The sequence below is a fragment of the Coturnix japonica genome, chromosome 2 (assembly GCF_001577835.2).
Source record: "Coturnix japonica isolate 7356 chromosome 2, Coturnix japonica 2.1, whole genome shotgun sequence".
Lineage (NCBI taxonomy): Eukaryota > Metazoa > Chordata > Aves > Galliformes > Phasianidae > Coturnix > Coturnix japonica.
Genome location: NC_029517.1, coordinates 115,454,928 through 115,473,453, shown reverse-complemented (window position 1 = coordinate 115,473,453; position 18,526 = coordinate 115,454,928). Strand labels below are relative to the sequence as shown.

Here is an 18,526-nt window from a genome sequence, read left to right as displayed (position 1 = left end):
ACGACAAGCAGAAAAGAAACAAAAATGATAGCTTGGGTGGGGGGCTTCTCCCCTTCCCTCCCCCTTCACTTACAGTCGAGGCCTAGGGAGGTCAGGCAATATGCATCTGAGAAGATGGGGGGGCAGCAGGGAAAAGGGCCATATAAGCATCACCTCCCCTCCCCTCTTCCCACGAAGCACAGCTCTGGAAACTCTGATCCTAGAAATATTTCAATTGAGCTCACAATTCAAAAGGTTCATTAAATCCAGGATTATTACCATGAGAGAACTTGATCAGAGCAGCCAGACCGTAATGTTTAAGGGGTTCTTTATTTCCACATACCTCCATGCTGCGGAGCTCTCAGTCACATGGCGAGCATGTGAAGGCCGGACCCTATGCAGTACCAAGCCTTTTCCTCTGGGGCCACCTACCGGCCTGCCATAGGGAGGCATCCTTCAGGTCTTGAATATCTCCATTTAATCCAACAACGGCCCTAAATATTAATAACTATGAAGTTAAGTTACACTAAATCCTCCCTGCAGCAACAGAACTCCACAAAACGTTCATTAATTCACCCAAGGCTTTTTCAAGCAAAACTGTGGCTGTGGGGATTAAGTTACAGACTGATACTCCGGAAGACAAACTCATCAACTGATCCATATTTAATTTATTACTTCAACGAATCAAGCTGAATCATTAAGATTCCCGAATCAAGAATAGATTACATTTTTATTTGTCATCTCATTTTAAGTTAATGTTACCAACTGGTAAATATTTGTACCATGCTCATACTAAACTATAGTGCATGAATGTAAACTCGTTTTTAAGCTGCTTAACTCAAGAACGGCTAGAAGTTTAGGGTTACCGTTAACAAAAAAGAAAAGCACAGAAAGAAGCCCAACCAGCAACAAAACCAAGTAACCACCCTTCCCCAATCAAATTAAACACCTTTCTCCCCATACTTATACATTTTATAGGTTATATGACTGCTTCAACATTCACAAACCCTATAGCATAATGAAGACAGCCTTGGTCCCAGCACACAAAAATAATGTTACATGGAGGCAAAATATTCCCACTTACAACAGAAAATCTATGCCGACCCACCAAGAGCAATTTACATCCACAAAGCTTGTTATCTTTCAAAAAGACAGTTTCCTCTCTCAGAATAGAGAGAAATTGATATGCTTTCCAATTTAAGAGCTTCAGTTGCTATAATTTTAAGATTATGCAGCTGGACTATCATATATTTGCATTTCATTTAAACAAAGAGCTTGTCCACCAACATATCTTACCTGCTGTCTGCGCTAGAATTGTCTACTTAGTTCTATTCCACCGTAGCAATAATTTTCAGACTCAAGGAACTGGTAAAAGCCACTTGCTATATGTATACAGGCACATGCAGGGCACATGCTTATATGTGAACACTGATCTGGAAAGCTACAATTCATCAGCCATCTCATCAACAGATTTCTGAAACAAAAACCTGTAATTTGGTCTTTCAGAACTGTTTTGTAGCACTGAGGTGAAAACCAGGCTTTTTAGAGATACAGGACATCACGGTAACATGTATGTTACTGTCAGAAATGCTGCACAATGAGGACATCAGAAGTAATACCAGGGTTAAGCATCGGTTATTCCCATTAATACTGCTACAAAGGTTTGCAATTCTTTCATATTCCTCAAGGCTCAGAAACACTTCCTCAAATTAGAGGCCTAGCAGAAAGGTCATACGAGACATAATACATACTTCGGTGTGTTTCACATTCTACTGAACTCCAATGATATTTAAACCTCAATAGTAAGTCTTGCAAATCTGTACTGTAAAGATGCTGGAGTTCTGAGCAAAACAAGCCCTTTTTTATCTGCTGGCTGGCTGTATAACATATAAAGCAACCCTGTCAAGCTAACAAAACCCAGTGCTTCTCCACAGCCCGTAGCTAGTGAAAAATCCCCTCGAGTCACATATCCCAAGAGAGTTCTGGAGCAATGGGAAGTAACATCTGGGAGTGTGCCTGACCAAAGACCTAGAATGAGGTCTTTACATCCCTCAGTTGTTTCTTTCTCTGGAACACTGGGAGGGTTGCTTTCTTGAGCCTTCACATTATCTTCCTCTTTCTTCTTCCTCTTATTCTCTTTTAGCTTCTGTACCTTGTGCCTGAATACGTCACGATGCTTGGGTTCTTGAGGACCACAGAAGAGTCTGTCCTTGCTTAAATGTAGTAAATCATCTTCTGTTGGGATGCAAATCATGGCATGTATTTCAGGGTTTCCCTTTCTCAAGAGAGATAATTTGACCCATACCAGAGCCCTGGGATAGTTCATCAAGATTGGCAAAAGGACATCTTCAGTCATTTCCTTTCCTCCAAGCTGAGAAACAAGGCGAGGTCGCCGATCTTTTCCAGAAGTGGGGTAGCACCAGGCTGATAACTGCATTAGTAATTTCTCATTCCTATTAAAAAGTTTTTAAAATAAACAAAAAAAGACAGTAATTAATAAGTAGTATAACAGAAATCCAGAAAGTCACCTATTTGAAAGAGTGTGATTAAAGAAGCCCTGGGGCTTCCTGTAACCTTTCAAGCTGGTGTCTGTAACTATCAGCACAAGAAGAACAAGGGCAAGTGAACTTCATGCATTAGGAGGCTACTTGTTCTGAAGGCAAGAATTTCACTCAGCTTGTTAAAGCTTGATCACAAAAGCTTTATAACCTTCAGTGACACAATTCAGTTCTGAACTGACAATATTTCTTCCCCTGATAACTACATCAAAATGAAAGATCTGCATTCAGGCACCTTCCAAACAACGGCTGGCACCCACATAATTTACAGTGGAATACAGGAGATTCTATCTTCTTTGCAGAGCATCTGAGGCAATGCATTAGAAAAGAGGACATGTGCTGATATACACTGCAAGTCTGAAATCACATATATGATCACCCAGAAGCAGACAGAGCACATCAGCTCCAAGAAAGTGCTAAATTCAAGCCTGTCGTATTTAAGACAATTCCTTACATCATCTACTTAAGGTGTTTGAGGAAAGCAGGACTTCCACTCAACAGCAAAATTACTTAATCTCCTCAACACTATATTTCGATCAAATCTTTTTGCAATCAAAGCTGAGTCATTCCTTTTCCCAATTCAACTACTCCTAATAAAGAAGTAACACCTTGCGTGCTTATACCTTTTGACATACCTGAGAACAATGAAGTTACTTCTCATAGTTTCACCTCTCTCACCAAAATCTTGGGTGCCTGTATCACCCTCTGTCTTCATGGCATCTTCGGAGCTTACTTCCATGGTATCCTCTGCCTCACCAGCCTCAGGGGAAGCTTCTTTCACCAATTCTGGTTTGGGGTCACAAAAGTCACGTCCTTCAGTTGTGCAGTGCTCAGCATGTGGGGAAGGACACACAGATTCTTCTGAAGCTTTCATTCTTCCTTCCCAGCTCTTCACCAGCTGCCCCCAAGGACAGATGAAAGGGGACAGAGTGCCCAGTTTGACATAATTTGCCCTTTTTGCAGGTGGACGTCTAAATAAGAAATCAAGTACATAGTAAGATTTATAACCAGTGTTCTTCTTTCAAATTGGCACTTAGAAAGGCTAACTGCCTGCTTTGCCATGCTGTTCTAATAATGTTTTCTGTTTCTGTAAGCAAGCATTTAAAACAGAAAGTTAACTGTGCATTCAGTAACCTCACCAATAACTGTCAAGTTATACTTCTAGGCAATGCTGATATATTTCTGCTCACTATATCCTTTCAGCAATGCTGGACACTACTGACACTATCACCATTTCCTCTGAAATTCTCCTCCTTGTTGTAGCTGGAAGGGCAACTGATACCAGTTTGTTCAGAAAATGCTTCCAGATGCCCCATAAGCATGGTATGCCAATGATTGTAATGAAAACAAAGGCAAACTTCTGCCTTCTCTCTATATAGCTGAGAAGCTTGCCTGAAATTATTTCATTTTTTACTTGGGTCTCTTAATTGAGCTTCATTCCGAAAATAGAAGGTTTTAGTTAATTTATGTGACCTGATTAGGAAAACTTTTCTATTATGTACAGTTTGAATATATTTATTGTCATTACTTTAAAACACGATAGTGAAAGACCTTCCTGAAGTCCAAGTCTAAATGAACACAACAGATAATGAAGGGACTATCTTAAGCACCACTGGTGGTTTTTTCTTCCATTCTTGTAATCAATCAAAGTTAACGTTACCGTTTGAATCTGTCAAGAAGGCTGCATTCCAGTTCTTTGGCAAACTGCATTCCCGCCGGGCAATCAGGGAAATCATCTGGAGTGTGAGGTATTCTTTGATACTCAGAATGTTTGGAAGCTTCTTGCAAGCCACCGACTCGTACACCGCGGTATATCTGTTATAAAAATCAACCCCCCCCCCAAAAAAAATGAACATTTGTATGATTAGTAACTGGCACCAAATGATTTACCATTAGAGACATATGCTCTTAGAAACACAAAACCAAACAGCTATCATATCAGCTTTCTCTTCTTACCCTGTTCTCTCATTTCCTGCTTCAAGCTGCCATAAGGGCACAGTTACACTCAAAGGAAGATACAGAAAACTATCGCTTATTTATTTTTAAGATTTTAAGACCAAGACTGTCATGAACCAGTTCATACATCCTCTTTATAGTGGGATTTTGGTACTGTGATGGCTTTATTACACAATATGAAGTATGCTTAAAATGGTATTTCAGAGCAAATGGTTTCATTTGTTACATTTACTTGCCATTTTTAATGAATGTTACTTACAAAAGGAATCCAGAAAGCCATGCCCCAGCCCTTTGGGAGATAGATATCCCAGCCACTCCCCCATCCTGGTCGATCTTCTCCAGCCATTTTTCCTGGCTGCTGCACCAACAGTATAGGAATTTTAGATTCACGAGGACCCAAATCAAGCTGAGATCCAGGTACCAGTAACTGGGCTCTCATTCTGTTTAATTCCTAAGAAGGAAAATTTTCCAGTAAGTTAGTAACTTTTCCCCTCTTCCACCTATCCTTGCAAGATACAGACATGATAAGATATAAACTTATAACTAGAACAAATAAACTAGTAACACTCTACACATATGAACTGACTTTCACTGAGGCATGAAAAAAAACTATAGAAAAAGCATTTAAGAAGCCTCCAGCCCCCACCCCTTTAAATTTTCATAGTGCTTGATGGAGGGAAGGTATCGAAACTCAAGTATGAAGATGTACAGCACAGATAAAGGAAAAGGGCAAGTATTCCAACTTGGTATTTACAGACCTGTGCACAAGACTAGACTGAGCACGTGCTTTCAAACAGACTGTTAATTCATGGGGAAAATCTGAACTATATCCAGAGAGATGAAAAGAGCATTTTGTCTTGAATCAGTTTCAAAGAAAGCATGCTGGTACCAAGGCTCTGTCAATCATCACTTGTTACATTTCATTGTACTGCATTAAAAATACATGTATGGGGAAAAAAAAACCCAAACAACAACAAAACAACCAGCAGAACACCAGATTGGAACTGTACATGTCTCTTCATGTCTCTTTTGCACCAGCTGTTCTATAAGCTAAACTGTGTATGCCTACACAGATGCCTACAATGACCACAACAGTGTACTGCAGTTCAGGACCAGAGGGGTCTACTTTGTCTCATCTTTTTCCTGCCAGGAGAATCCACTTGGCTATGGAGGAGTAAATGGACAGAGCATCTCTGATGCACTTCACCCCTTTCAAGTGCTATATGAGACAAAGTGATGCAGGGAAATCCAATTTCAAATCTCTCAGAAAAATAAAACCACAATTACTTAGTTCAGTGGACGATCCAGAAAAGCTTTTTTTTAAATGGGTATTAATAACTGCTATAGAAGAATATCACATAAAGGCTACAGAACAGACCATTCAACTCAGTCATGTGCTAGTACCACATTAGGAGACTGCTGCTCTTGCAATTATGTTTCATCTTCAAGACAATCCACCTCATCAGTTACCTGCTCTGAGATTTTATTTTCAGTGACGTTCTTACAGATGTCGTGGTCCCAGATAAAGCTGTGAGCACACTCAACGGGTACACCCTCCAGGTACAGCTGCCTAACTTTATCATTATCTACAAAAGAAGAGAACCTTCAAACAAAACTCAGATTTTGTTACTGAAATATCTTACTGAAGATGAATAAGACTTTTAGCTTTAAAACTCCTCAATGGGGCATTAAAACTAATTCTGCTTCAACTCCCCAATGCAAACAAAATAAGGAAAAAGTATACCTACCTTTTGTACTCTGTGGATGAAAAGCATTCAGCATTCAGTACCCAGCATATCATGCATATCAATCCGTATTTTAAGTAAAATAAACTTTACCAATTAAAATAACCCACAATGAAGCTGTTAATATTTCTGTGGTTAAAACTTACAGGGATTGCTTTGTCATCTAGGTGCTCTTGCTTATTAAAGGAACACAATATTTCTTGCTTGTTTTTAAATAACTTAATCTTTTGAATGACAGAATTCAGCTAATTTTTTCCAGTTAATGTGGACAAAGAATTTCAGTACAGAAGATATGGATTACTAAGTTGTCCTAACAATAGGATAGGTACTGACAAACATAACTGCAATAACTATGTAATCATTTGTAAATGATTGTAAATGGTTTAAAATTGTCCATCCTACTATGAGTTGAAAAATCCTCAGAAACAATAAACATAGCAGCATTCCTGAGTTTGATAGTGCTATCAAGGTGACACTTGCTAAGCACCCTTCCTTAAATAACACACATTCCTTAGAACTGCTACCCCGCAAATCATGAGTATTTTTCTCCACTTTAAAGAGCCCTTTAATATCTGTCTCTTTCCATTCCTACAGCCCACCCAATGTTCTCCTCACTATTCTAAGATCTCTAACTTTGTACATTGTTTTTCTTTCATCCCCATTCAACCTGAAGAATTAACTCTCTACAAAACACACTGTAATTCAATCTTCTCCCCTTTCATTTTCTTTAGTTCACATTCAAAGAATGCTGGGGAAATAAACCTACTGATGAGTAAGCTGCTAATGATGCAGCAAATAAGATGCTACAACTAGTGCAGGAAACACTAAGCACACAAACTACTGTGCCTATGACTAAGCACACAAAAGTCAGCAACAGCCATCGTAGTACCTACTTCCATTGATGCCAATAGCTGGTGCTCAGGAAACACAGGGAAAGAAAGGAAGGTTTCATTCTGTTTCCAACTGTTGTTCTGAGATTACCTCAGCAGTCTTAGAAGACAGGGCTAAGACTAAGAGTGCATCTGTTTGAATTATTCCCATCCCTCTGTGAGGAGCAGCAGTAACAGAAGTAGAAACATAAGCACCATTAAGGAGTAGTTTCAGAGCACGTATGTAGGTGGTATCAAGAGAGCCAGTGTTTAAGGCCAGATATGTTCTGCTAGAATATGTTTACTGGCAAAGTCCCTGGCTCCACATTTGCAGGAGGAACTTTAGCTCACCTGTCTTTTATGATGCATTCTCCTCTGCTTTTCATTCACTGTCTAGAGGTTCCAACAGACCCCATGTTGAGCAGCAAACCATGCTAAGACAGTAGCAGCAAACCAAAACACCACAAGAGCACTTAAAAAAGAGAGAAGACTAACGCTAGTTTGCAACTGCATAAGCACTGACCACTTAGAGGCTTGACTTCCAGAAGGTATAAATCTGATGAAAAGGCAGTAAAAAATGATTTACTCATAAAATCTCCATCTTGTAGCCTAAAGAAATTCGGATGGTCCTGCACTTAAACCCCATCAGCAAATGTCCTTTACATACACTGAACCATGCATATGCATTCAGGCGTATGATTAAGTGGGAAAGACTGAAATTATCTTTGATTTATCATCATCCACAGGGGGAAAAATGTACACAACTGTAGTTTACAATGTTTTGAATAAAAAACAAGGAGGACAGAAGAAACAGATAGATGCACATCATTTCAAAGATTTCATGTATGACAACATATAGGCTAAGAAGGCTGTAACTTACCTACACCATTTGCACATTTGACAAATAATGCATCTTCAAATAGTGGACATATGTTAAGAAAAGCAATTAGCTTTTACATAACATTAAAAAACAAGAGAGATTAAAACAAATATGGAATCTGCTAAGATAAGCAGTACCATTTCAAATTTAATAGTAATACCAATAGTATTCGAATATCCAAGAAACAAAAAGGGGAAAAACATTAAATACAACAAAGATGAATAACTAGTAACATTACTCACATAAAGATCATCTCACCATATTACCAGGACTGAGTAAGGTTACATTAAATCCAAGACTCAGAAAGTTTATGTAATTCTAATGCTCATAAAATTATTTGCTCAAGGGGAAAACTAAAACCAACTCAGTAGAATTACAGACCTCATCTTCCACTGGGGATCAACTATCTAGAAGTGAAAACGAACTTTCTTTGTGGGTGTTACTGTGGCAACATTGGTAGTACTGTTGCTGTACTAATACATGCAATTTGCCAATATTAAATTCCTTTTTTGTTAAACAAACTGCCCTTCATACATTTGAAGAGTTCCTTTCCTGGGTATCTGCTGGGCAAAAGAACCAAAGGATCCAGGAACTGGATGGAAAAAATGCTGGTAAAACTGCTAAACTGAACTAGAATAACCTTTGGTAATGCACTGCTTTTGATGGAATTCTTGTTGGATACTCCAGTAATATGAACATCAAACATGGACAATAATAGAGTTCTATGGAAGAGTGCTACACTCAGATCAGTGTGCAGTATTGTTATTCCAAACATGTTTGGCTTACAATCTTCACCCAGTGTTGATCTTTTTGCGCAGAATGACCTCCAACAGATTCTCCTCCATTTATTTAATGGATTTTTGAACTCCTGCAAAACTACCAGGCCATCAAGTAGGTTGACAGGAAAAAAATACAGTTGATTTATAGAGGCAGTGAAAAGTGCAATAAGATCACATGCCCTAACAAGATCACAACCTAAGCTACACATAATTCCTTGTCCTGAAATAGAATACAGTGGGAAGAAATCGTCATGCTTGCATAGAGGGAACAGATTGGATTATATATTTAATCTGCCTTTTGTATGCATTTCACACAATAGCTGATTATGTCTGAGCTTCCTTTTATTAATACTGATGCAATTTTTCTTTAAAAAAAACAAACAACAAAAACAATCAAATGCAACTGAAAGCTTTCCCAAGCCTAGAAAATTGCATAAGTATTTGAATGCAATATGGATTGATTTTCTATAAGCATTGAAGAAAAAAGAAAAAAGTAATTTCTCTCAACTACTTGAACAAATGAGCCTATTAAGGCAGGATATAGCACTGGTAGTAGCTGTCACATAGTCAATTATAAAATTCAGATAGGAACAACAGGCTTTGAAGGGTAGTAATAGCTTCTCTCTTCAACTAACACCTAGGAATATCAACGAGGCAGAGAGAAGAGTGGCAGTTACACCTCAGTTCTAAGGTTCCTAGATAAGAAACTACCATGCCGTAACATTTCCTCAGTACATAATGCAATAGGTACACAGGAGATTCTGAATAATCTTCTAAGTCTTCCCACACAGTATAAAGAAGTCACTCAGGTGGGAAATTACCTCCTTACTGCTCCTAGTAGAACAACTATTCTACTCTCTTTCCACAATGCCCTTTTTATCTTCTGTTAGAAGGAAGTTGTATTATCCTTCACTCTCCTGCCTACTTCCACCTGATCTGGCAGTTGGCAGTGCTGTATTTGTGCAACAAAAGTTCCTTTAGTAGAACCTAAATTAGAAGGTATCGTATGCAGTTTACATTTTCTTGCTCGCTGATCAAGGACTTTCTCCCCTCACCTAAAGAAAAGTCAGATACACCATTAAGTTTATGATGAAAGAAAAAGCAAAAGAACACCCAATCTGAAAAGAACCAGAAAGCAAAACCAGTTTAGCTTTTCTGACTGCAAGATTTCTTGCAAGTTTAAGCATAACTCCAAACAGAAAGACTTGGAGATGGCCATTTCTAACCAGTCAAAATAAAAACAGTGTAAGCGCCTTCTTCCTCTTGACTCCCTGTCACACATTATTACCTCTCTATCACAGCCCTCCATCCTGAGGGAGAACCATCTTTGCCAGCGGGAGAAAAACTACTACATGACATTTCCAATGCTTAGAAGACTTCAGCTCATTGCACCTTCTTGAACATATTTTCACAGACATGACAAGCAGAATGAATAGTGACAAATAACTTGTTTTGGTTGCTAACTCCTTTACCAGTTCAAACCAGTCCCTGTAAATAAGTGCTATATAGCTCACCTTACTCCTCAGCAGGAAGGAACCAAAGCAGGGGTCGCATATGCAGCAACACTTCCAACATAAACATTAATGATGAGAAAGTAACTGCTCAGAAATTATAATACACAGGACAAAATCTGTTCCACATACAAGGGTTGGAATAGGAAAATATAAGAAAGTCTGAATAGGATGAGTTGGTAAGATGGCAACTAAAATCAGTGTTCAACTTGGTTTAAACAAAAGCTAAGGCTCTATTATTCTAGTATCTTGGAAACACATGATCAAAGAAACTTCTCTTGTTTGCTAGCAAGCTATTCTGTTTCTCATACTACCTTAGGCAGCCTGTGTCTAGTGAACCTAAATGAAAACACAAACACTGCACTGTGCAGAAATCCCATTTTACCCGTTCTGGCATATTTTTCAAGGAAGTTCAAATCCAACTCATCATGTATTCTGCACTTAAATGAAAGTCACTCATGCATCTCCTAGCAATCTCAAATGCTAATTTTGCATTTTCCTACAGTGAAACTGTGACATTCAAATACTATAAACCAAACTCTAAAGCTGTTTTTGGAGAGAAAAACAGCACCTGGAAGACTAAATACCAAACAGAAAGTTACTGAGTAGCTTTTAGCACCTGGTTGGCCTTGCCAGGATTCGAACCTGGATCATCTGTATGGTCAGACAGAGGCTTCCACTGAGCACAAGACCAGCTATGGTGCATGTCCCTCCCTCACAACTGCTGTTCTAAAACACTGTTTCTGTTACAACAAGGTATGTAGAAAGAAGGAGGAAACTTATGAAATCTAATGCTAGAAGAAAACAACTAGAAAAAAAAAACAATCAGTGGAAAAGGACAGTAAATGAAAACAGAAGAGCACACAGAAACTGAATTTCATGCCTCTGGCAGTTCCACTCAAGCACAGTGTAAACAAGGCATTTTACCTTGGTATTTTTCTGGATCCGGCATGGCTTTTGTCTTCTTTTTTGGCAGATTGACTCGAGGATCTCCAACAGTGAGGCCCAGTATTGTACCTGGTGGCATTTCTGATGGTGAACTTATCCCTTAAAAATACACAAATGAACAGTGCCATAAAACCACCAATAAAACTGTGATTCTTTTTTCTGCACTGTTATTCTGTACTTTTTTGCCAGAGTAGCAATTCAGAGAATTCGATTTATCATGTTTTGAAAACTCATCAACACTTGTTAAAGGAAATTATAAAACATCTTCAAAAGTTTTACCTCATCTCTGCTTAACCGCCTCATACTGGATAGCTTGGTTATAGTTTGAGATTTACCACAGTCAGCCCCTTACCTGTTTCAGTGCTAGAAGTGAAATGTTTATGAAGAAACAAGATGAAATTTAACTGTTAAGAGTTTGGCCTTCAAAAAGGACTGAAGTTCCATTAAAAAAATAAAAAGTAATGTTTCTCAAATCTTTGACGTGCCACAGTAATTACTTAAGTACAAGGCATCACACTCTCTATCAAACACAAACTACGCCTTACCAAACTGAAGCCAACTTGGTTGCATGCCAGTTTTGACCACTAAAATTTAAGTCTCCCCTTCCTCCCCTATTGCCCATGCCCAAATACCTTCTAAGAGCTCAAAGATAGCAGTTTGACGATGATGAAGAGATACTTTTTCAGAGTCCTTGCAGTTTTCTACCCACCAGTTATTCAGTTTCGACTCTGAATCCACCATCTCCTGGAAAACAACATCATCTTATTAAGTCAAGTAGTAATTCAGTAACTTCTAATCAGTATGAATTCAGTCTGTTTGCCTTAATCACCACGGTCGCTTCCTTCAAGTTTCAAATCAAAACCATTTTTTCCTGATGAAGCTTATTCCTATATTTCACTGTATGGTACTCTCCAATAAGCATATTCAGTTTGTATTCCAAAAGTAAACAAAGCACTCCACAATTCTTCCTCGCTCTGTAGTCAATGACTTCTTACAGAAAATCAGAGATTTCGCAGCCTCCTCATGTTTGCAGCAAGAGACACACGAAAAATCTGACACCCATTAAAACTACAGTGATTTTATGTGCTAAGAGGAGGACAAAATACTAAATCCTGGAGAAATTATGTTTTAAATCAAATACATACATGTTTCCTATACCCTTTTATGTCTTGCCCTATAGGAGCCTCTAGCCTGTTGAATAAGAAATGTAGTCTATTGTTTGTCAAAAAGAGTATAAATTATTTTGGACCTCTCAACACAACACATCACTGTAGCAAAACCTTTACAGCCTTCTCAGTAGCATCACAGCTTCCATTTTCTCTCTACCCATACTAGAAATCCAGATACACACCCTTCCTGAGGTCAACATTAATCAAGAAGCTCAATATGGAGAAGCTAACAGAAATATACAGGTTAACCTTTATAATAAATACTCCTAATGATTCTTTCTAGCAAGAAGTTTGCATGCTCTACGACCCTTATATTAATTACAGTAATATCCAACAAGCCATTGTCCTTACTGTTTGGATAGAAGCAGCTTTCAGGGTCTCTGTAAGGACAGAGTGTGATAATGGGCCAATCAGTCGATACCTGAGAATCTCCATAGTTAGATCGCTGAAAGAGAGGGAAGTTTCAGGTGAGTGTGCAATTGTACAGCAGTTTTCTGTCATACTATGATCCAGCTACATTAACAGGTTAAGGGTCACAGTTTCTAACTCTACTATGAGCAAACCTGATCACAACGCCAGTCGTTTGTGAGACCCAGGAGTAGGACTGGAACGGATCTCTAGTGCCATCACCAATTATTTTTTTCACTGGCACAGCTTTATCTCCTTCTTTGTCCTCCCTCTTTCTTTTTTTGCCAAGGTTCTGAACAACATCCATTTGTTTTTCCTCTTGATTTAATGTTGTAATTGGCTCAGGAATACAGATCTCCTCAGGCTCTGAACACTGGAAAATTGCTTTCAACTCATTCAGTATGTCCTAAAGAAAAGTGAGAAGTTTCGATTAAGAGAGTAAGCAGTCCAGTTTTATGAGTTAAATTCTAGTGGTTCTGTTTTCTGTTTTAATGTGGATTATACGGAATGATCTTCATTCTGTTTAAGTCCATGGAGAGCACTATCACATGCTGAAAGTAATACTGTTGCTAGGAATTTATTATCACTTAAATTAATAAAAGAAAAAAGTACGCTTGTAATTTCAGTTCAGATCATGACTACTTGTGATGACAGGGACCAAACAGCTTGTCGTGGGAAGGAAGCAAAACAGGCACCGACATATTGTGAACAAATCCCTCAAAAATTCTTATTTTTTAACATGCTCACACAAAATTTTTAACATGCTCACACAAAATACTTCAATTGCATTCACATTCTGTACAATTCCTGTAAGTACAAGATGCAAACAGAAATATAGAGTGGAAACCTTTCAGAAGGTATCCACAGCAAAAGAAACAGACAATGCATGAAAAAATTTGAGTTCAACTCTAAAAAACAGGATACCTGTTTGAGAGCTGGATGCACCCAGATCCATAACTGTCTGTTTTCAGACCCAGACCTTGGTTTCCAAATAAATGTAACAGGACCAAGCATGTCCTCAGGATAGCGATCTGCTCGGTAAATATTCAAGGATCCCTGGAATCTTCCAGACAGACAACTGGCTGCTCCAAACGTTAGTCCTGAAGAAGAAGATGCTTATTGAAAAGCAAAGTAACTTTTTGTTTAAGAAATAAAAAAGTTTAAGAGCCATTTCCACCATGGCACAGCAGCATGGGGTGAGCCACAGTACAAGCTGTCCTGATTCACGTGCATCCTGCAGGCTGGACATGTCTGCTCTAGTCTATTCAAAAACTTAGCTTTATTTGAAACTAGTTAAATCTTACCTGCATCAACGCTACATATTCGAGCAAGCTGTTTCAGAAGCTCGTTCTCTTTACCAGTCAACTCCAGACAACAATAATATGATAAATCCTGAAACAAAAGGACAGTGGAAAAGTGAGAACTCCTGAAAATGAACCTGACAAGGAAGGGTCAACACTGAGCTTCATAATTCACAATTAAATTTTAGTAAATGAAAAACAACTGCTTGAGTCAAAGAGAAAATATTGTTATTTCTTAATTAAATAGTTTTTTGCTGTAGGACTGCTGTCAGGCATTTCTCATCTGCAGAACAACCTGCCCCCTGAATAAATAGACCAGAAAGGTCACACAACGAAGTGTCTGTCTTTGGTAGCATCCTTCTCGCAAGAAGATGCAGAAATTCACTGAATCTATTAGCTCCTATGGCTGAAGATGAAGTATTTCAGCTACAGATACCTTTTTAATACCTAAAACTCTTCTATAGCCCCATCTTACTCTCTCACGCTGTCCACCTTTCACAACACTTATGAAATTACTCATTTATCACAGAATTGTTTGATTTGGAAGGGACCTTTAGGGGTCATCTCGTACAAATCCCCTGCAGTGAGCAGGGAGACCTACAGCTAGATTAGGTGCTCAGAGCCCCATTCAGCCTGACCTTGAGTGTCCCCAGCGATAAGGCATTTATTACCTTTCTGGGCAACCTGTTCCACTGCCTCACCACCCTTACTGCAAGAAACTTCTTCCCTATGATGCCCACCCTAAATCTCCCCTCCTTTAGTTTGAAACCATTTCCCCTTGTCCTGTCGCAGCAGACCCTGTTAAAGAATCTGCCCCCTTCTTTTTTTACTGCCCTCCTTTAGATGCTGAAATGCGGCTCTCAGGTCTACCCAGAACCTTCTCCAGGCTGAACAGCCCCAGCTCTCAGCCTGTTTTCATAGTGAAGACATTCCACCCCTTGGATCATTTTTGTGTCCCTCCTCTGGATGCTCTCAAACAGGTCTATGTCTCTCCTGTACTGACACTCCACATTCAGGTGCAGTACTCCAGGTGAGGTCTCACCAGCACAGAGCAGAGGGGCAAGATCACCTCCCTTGCCCTGCATTCATAGCTAGCACTTATTAGCAGCTGACACAACATTGCTTCAAAGAGGTAGAAACACTGGTTAGAAATGAACAGGTGATTAACTTCACCTTGGCAGAAGAATAAAGAAAATGCAAATGTGATACCTGAAGAAGGCAGTGATTTGTCATGGCTCGGTAGCAAGCCCTGTAGCACTTCTCTGTAGGGCTGTTTCCTAAGCAGTATCCCCATTTCTTTACCATATGAAATCTCTTTGCATGCCAAATATGTGTTTCCAGCCAAATATTTTTCCTTTGCCTGTGATTAAACTCTGCTACCAAATTTATGTGGCGTCTTCTGGCTTTGCGGCATTTAGTCTTGGACTGTTCTTTTTTCTGATGTACAGCTTTCTCGGCCTGTTTTCAAAAGAGAAGACACTGAAGTAAATCTCAAAAGGAAAAGCTTCTGTTAAGGAAAAAGGTTAGCATAGACAAGGATAGAGGAAGTACCAACATAATTTACCACTTGACCATATTTTTTTTTAACACATAGAAATGCCACAGCAAGTAAGGAATAAGTAAATTTATAAGAGCATCCCGACTAAATGTTAAGACACTACTCCAAAATGAGCTTCACGACCAGGAATGGTCTCAAGCTGCATGCAACCTGTCTACTGCTCCACTGTGCTGACCCTGTCTGAGCTATACTGTGCCAGTTATGAACAAGTTGTGCTGGCTTCAGTTGTGCAAAGTCACAGCTCAAAGCAGTGGTGAGCTGCAAGATAGGCAGGTGTTACTGAAGAGTCCTACATCACCTGAGACCTTGATATACCACCCAAAACAAACAGTCCTGCAGTAGGGGGTTTTATCATCATGACTCCAGTAACTTCTCAAGACATAGAACAACGATGAATCCAAGACATTATTGACAATTACACTGAGATCTACTAAAATGTAGGTTTTGCATCCAAATGTCAGCCCAAGCTTGTCAGCCTTTGTATATAAGGAAGCTTTGCAGGCAAGCTCAGCTGTGAACTGTAATAAACGTACAGCACCGCACAATAGTTACATCCACTATACACCTCATCAAATACTATAAACTACACGTATACCTCTTTTCTGGCAATCTCTTGCAGCCGCCTGGGTAGGCGCTTAATATTGTGACTCATAGCTCGCCTTCGCATGCTCCTGGGCAGAGTCTGGAACACTAGAGAGTTGGAAGACTTCTGCGCAACTGCTTTCAGCATGGCTTTGAGCTCAGCAGCACGAGCTTCAGCAAAGGTAGACACTGGAATGAAAAGAACTCCATCAGAACATGGCAAATGGCAAAGATAAAAGGAAAGGGACAACGTACATAGGTTAGTGAACTCCAGCAGAGTATTCCTAGTACACCAGTCTACTGACTTCATGAGATAAAACAAAAATATCCTCTACTGTCTATTACAGAAGTAATTTCTATTCTTCAAATATCCTCACCAATATGTTTAGGCAAATACTGAGAGCTGAGGTATAAGCAACATGTTCTATTTGCACAAAGTACTTCTTTACTATGGCAGCCATGTTTTCATGTATTATTCAGACAGATGGAAAAACTTAATCATGGAAAAAAAAGCAGGAAGCAATGATCAGACTGCAAACTGTTTTAAGATGATCAAATCAAGGAGTCAGAGGTTGATTTCGTTTAATGCTTATGGAAGTGTATTCATTATCATAGCACCACCATAATTTGAAAAACTAATTTGTCTCTTTGCTTTCCTAAACAAACGTTCTGTTAAAAGTTTCTTTAACTCACAACATGAGCATAAACAGTTCCACTGACTACATTGAAAACAGATGGCTGTCAGTATTCATTTTCCTGGTAAACCGTGATCCAAATGCATGCCCTCGTTATAAGGAGTGCAATTTTTCAACTCAGAAGTCTGAAAGGACTCACTGAACAACAGCTGGTAATTCATTTCAGTAAACAAACTTTTCTGTATTTTGGAGAAAATCAGGAAAAACAAAAGACAATACACATGTTGACCAAAACATCCGTTCTGACTTTTGCTATTGTGCAAAATCTAAGACAGACAACAAGCAACTTCTAGCAAGCTGCCCTGGAAACTCTGACCTTCTCTTATACATACAAACCTGTTATGTATCTAGGCATTTCCTCTGAAGAATTCTGATGTTCTCCTTGCCATCCTCCTCTTCCTCTGCCTCTTGAGTCTCCTCTATTTTGTTCTTTCCTGTAGGGAGGCCCAGGTGACTGATGCAAAAATTTCTTCTGTTGATACTGCTGCTCAGAACGAACATCTCCTAAAAGGTTTAGAAATGAACACAGATAACAGAAATACAAAGTCATCCAGGAATGGATCAATGAAGCCCAAAGGGAAAGATATAAACCTGATATAAACCTGATATAAACACGCAATAAAGCATCTAAATAGGAGGGGGAACAGCTGTTTACAAGGGTGAATAGTGATAGAACAAGGGGGAATGGCTTTAAACTGTGACAGGGGAGGTTTAGGTCACATAAAGGAGGAAGTTTTTCACACATCGGGTGGTGACGCACTTGAACAGGTTGCCCAAGGAGGCTGTGGATGCCCCATCCCTGCAGGCATTCAAGGCCAGGCTGGATGTAGCTCTGGGCAGCCTGGTCTGGTGGCTGGTGACCCTGCACAGAACAGGGGGTTGTAACTGGATGATCATTGTGGTCCTTTTCAACCCAAGCTGTTATGTGATTCTGTGATCAAAATCAGCCCACGTGACTGCCATCAGTGACAGTGCCAACAGTAACTTACTGTTGTTTAGTCAGCAAAAGTTTCCCCTCTTATTTTTTTTCCCCGTAAGTTTAGCTATTTTTGTCCTTTTATCCTCAGTAAGACACACGCATTTCTTTTGCAGCAATAAAGCAAGCACGGCACACATATGTTGCTGCAGTAAGTTACAGTACATCGTTAGACACTGTCCTGCGTGACATCCCAGACGCAACAGAGGATAACAGCGGGATGTGCTGGATGTCCCGCTGTCTGGATACGGAGCTGGCTGGGCGGTCACACTTAGTGAGTGCGACCGGGGGTGAGTCATGCCGGGGGGATGCAGGCCGTACCTGGAGCCGAGCAGGCCCTGCTGCTGCTGCTGCCGCCTCCTGTAAAGGACGCCGGCTCAGCCGGGAGCGTGACGCTGGCCGGCTGGTTCCTCATCTTCCTGGCCCGCTTCTTCTCCCTCGCCGTAGACATCTCGGCTCGACACGGAGCTCACAGCTCTCCTGCTGTCGCTCCGACGGGCCTAAAGCGCAGCAGAGCAGCCAACCTCCTCCTGAACACGGCTGCCCGCCGCCGCCATCTTGGCTACACGAGGCCTCCCGAGCCCCTACAGCGCATGCGCACAGCGCAGCCAC

At 39.9% G+C, this 18,526-nt stretch overlaps 1 protein-coding gene across 1 annotated transcript; it reads right to left on the bottom strand.

Moving 5' to 3' along the window:
• Positions 1-624: 624 nt before the first annotated feature.
• On the bottom strand, positions 625-18,502 carry POP1 (POP1 homolog, ribonuclease P/MRP subunit). Its single transcript, XM_015856147.2, has 15 exons — positions 18,236-18,502; positions 17,275-17,442; positions 16,257-16,432; positions 15,313-15,561; positions 14,107-14,194; positions 13,727-13,902; positions 12,958-13,208; positions 12,746-12,839; positions 11,858-11,969; positions 11,205-11,324; positions 5,964-6,079; positions 4,753-4,944; positions 4,198-4,352; positions 3,173-3,508; positions 625-2,432 (listed from the first exon to the last, which is right to left on the bottom strand). The coding sequence occupies exons 1-15, from the start codon at positions 18,363-18,365 to the stop codon at positions 1,769-1,771; spliced, it is 3,027 nt and encodes a 1,008-aa protein (XP_015711633.1). The 5' UTR covers positions 18,366-18,502; the 3' UTR covers positions 625-1,768.
• Between the last annotated feature and the right edge of the window lie 24 nt (positions 18,503-18,526).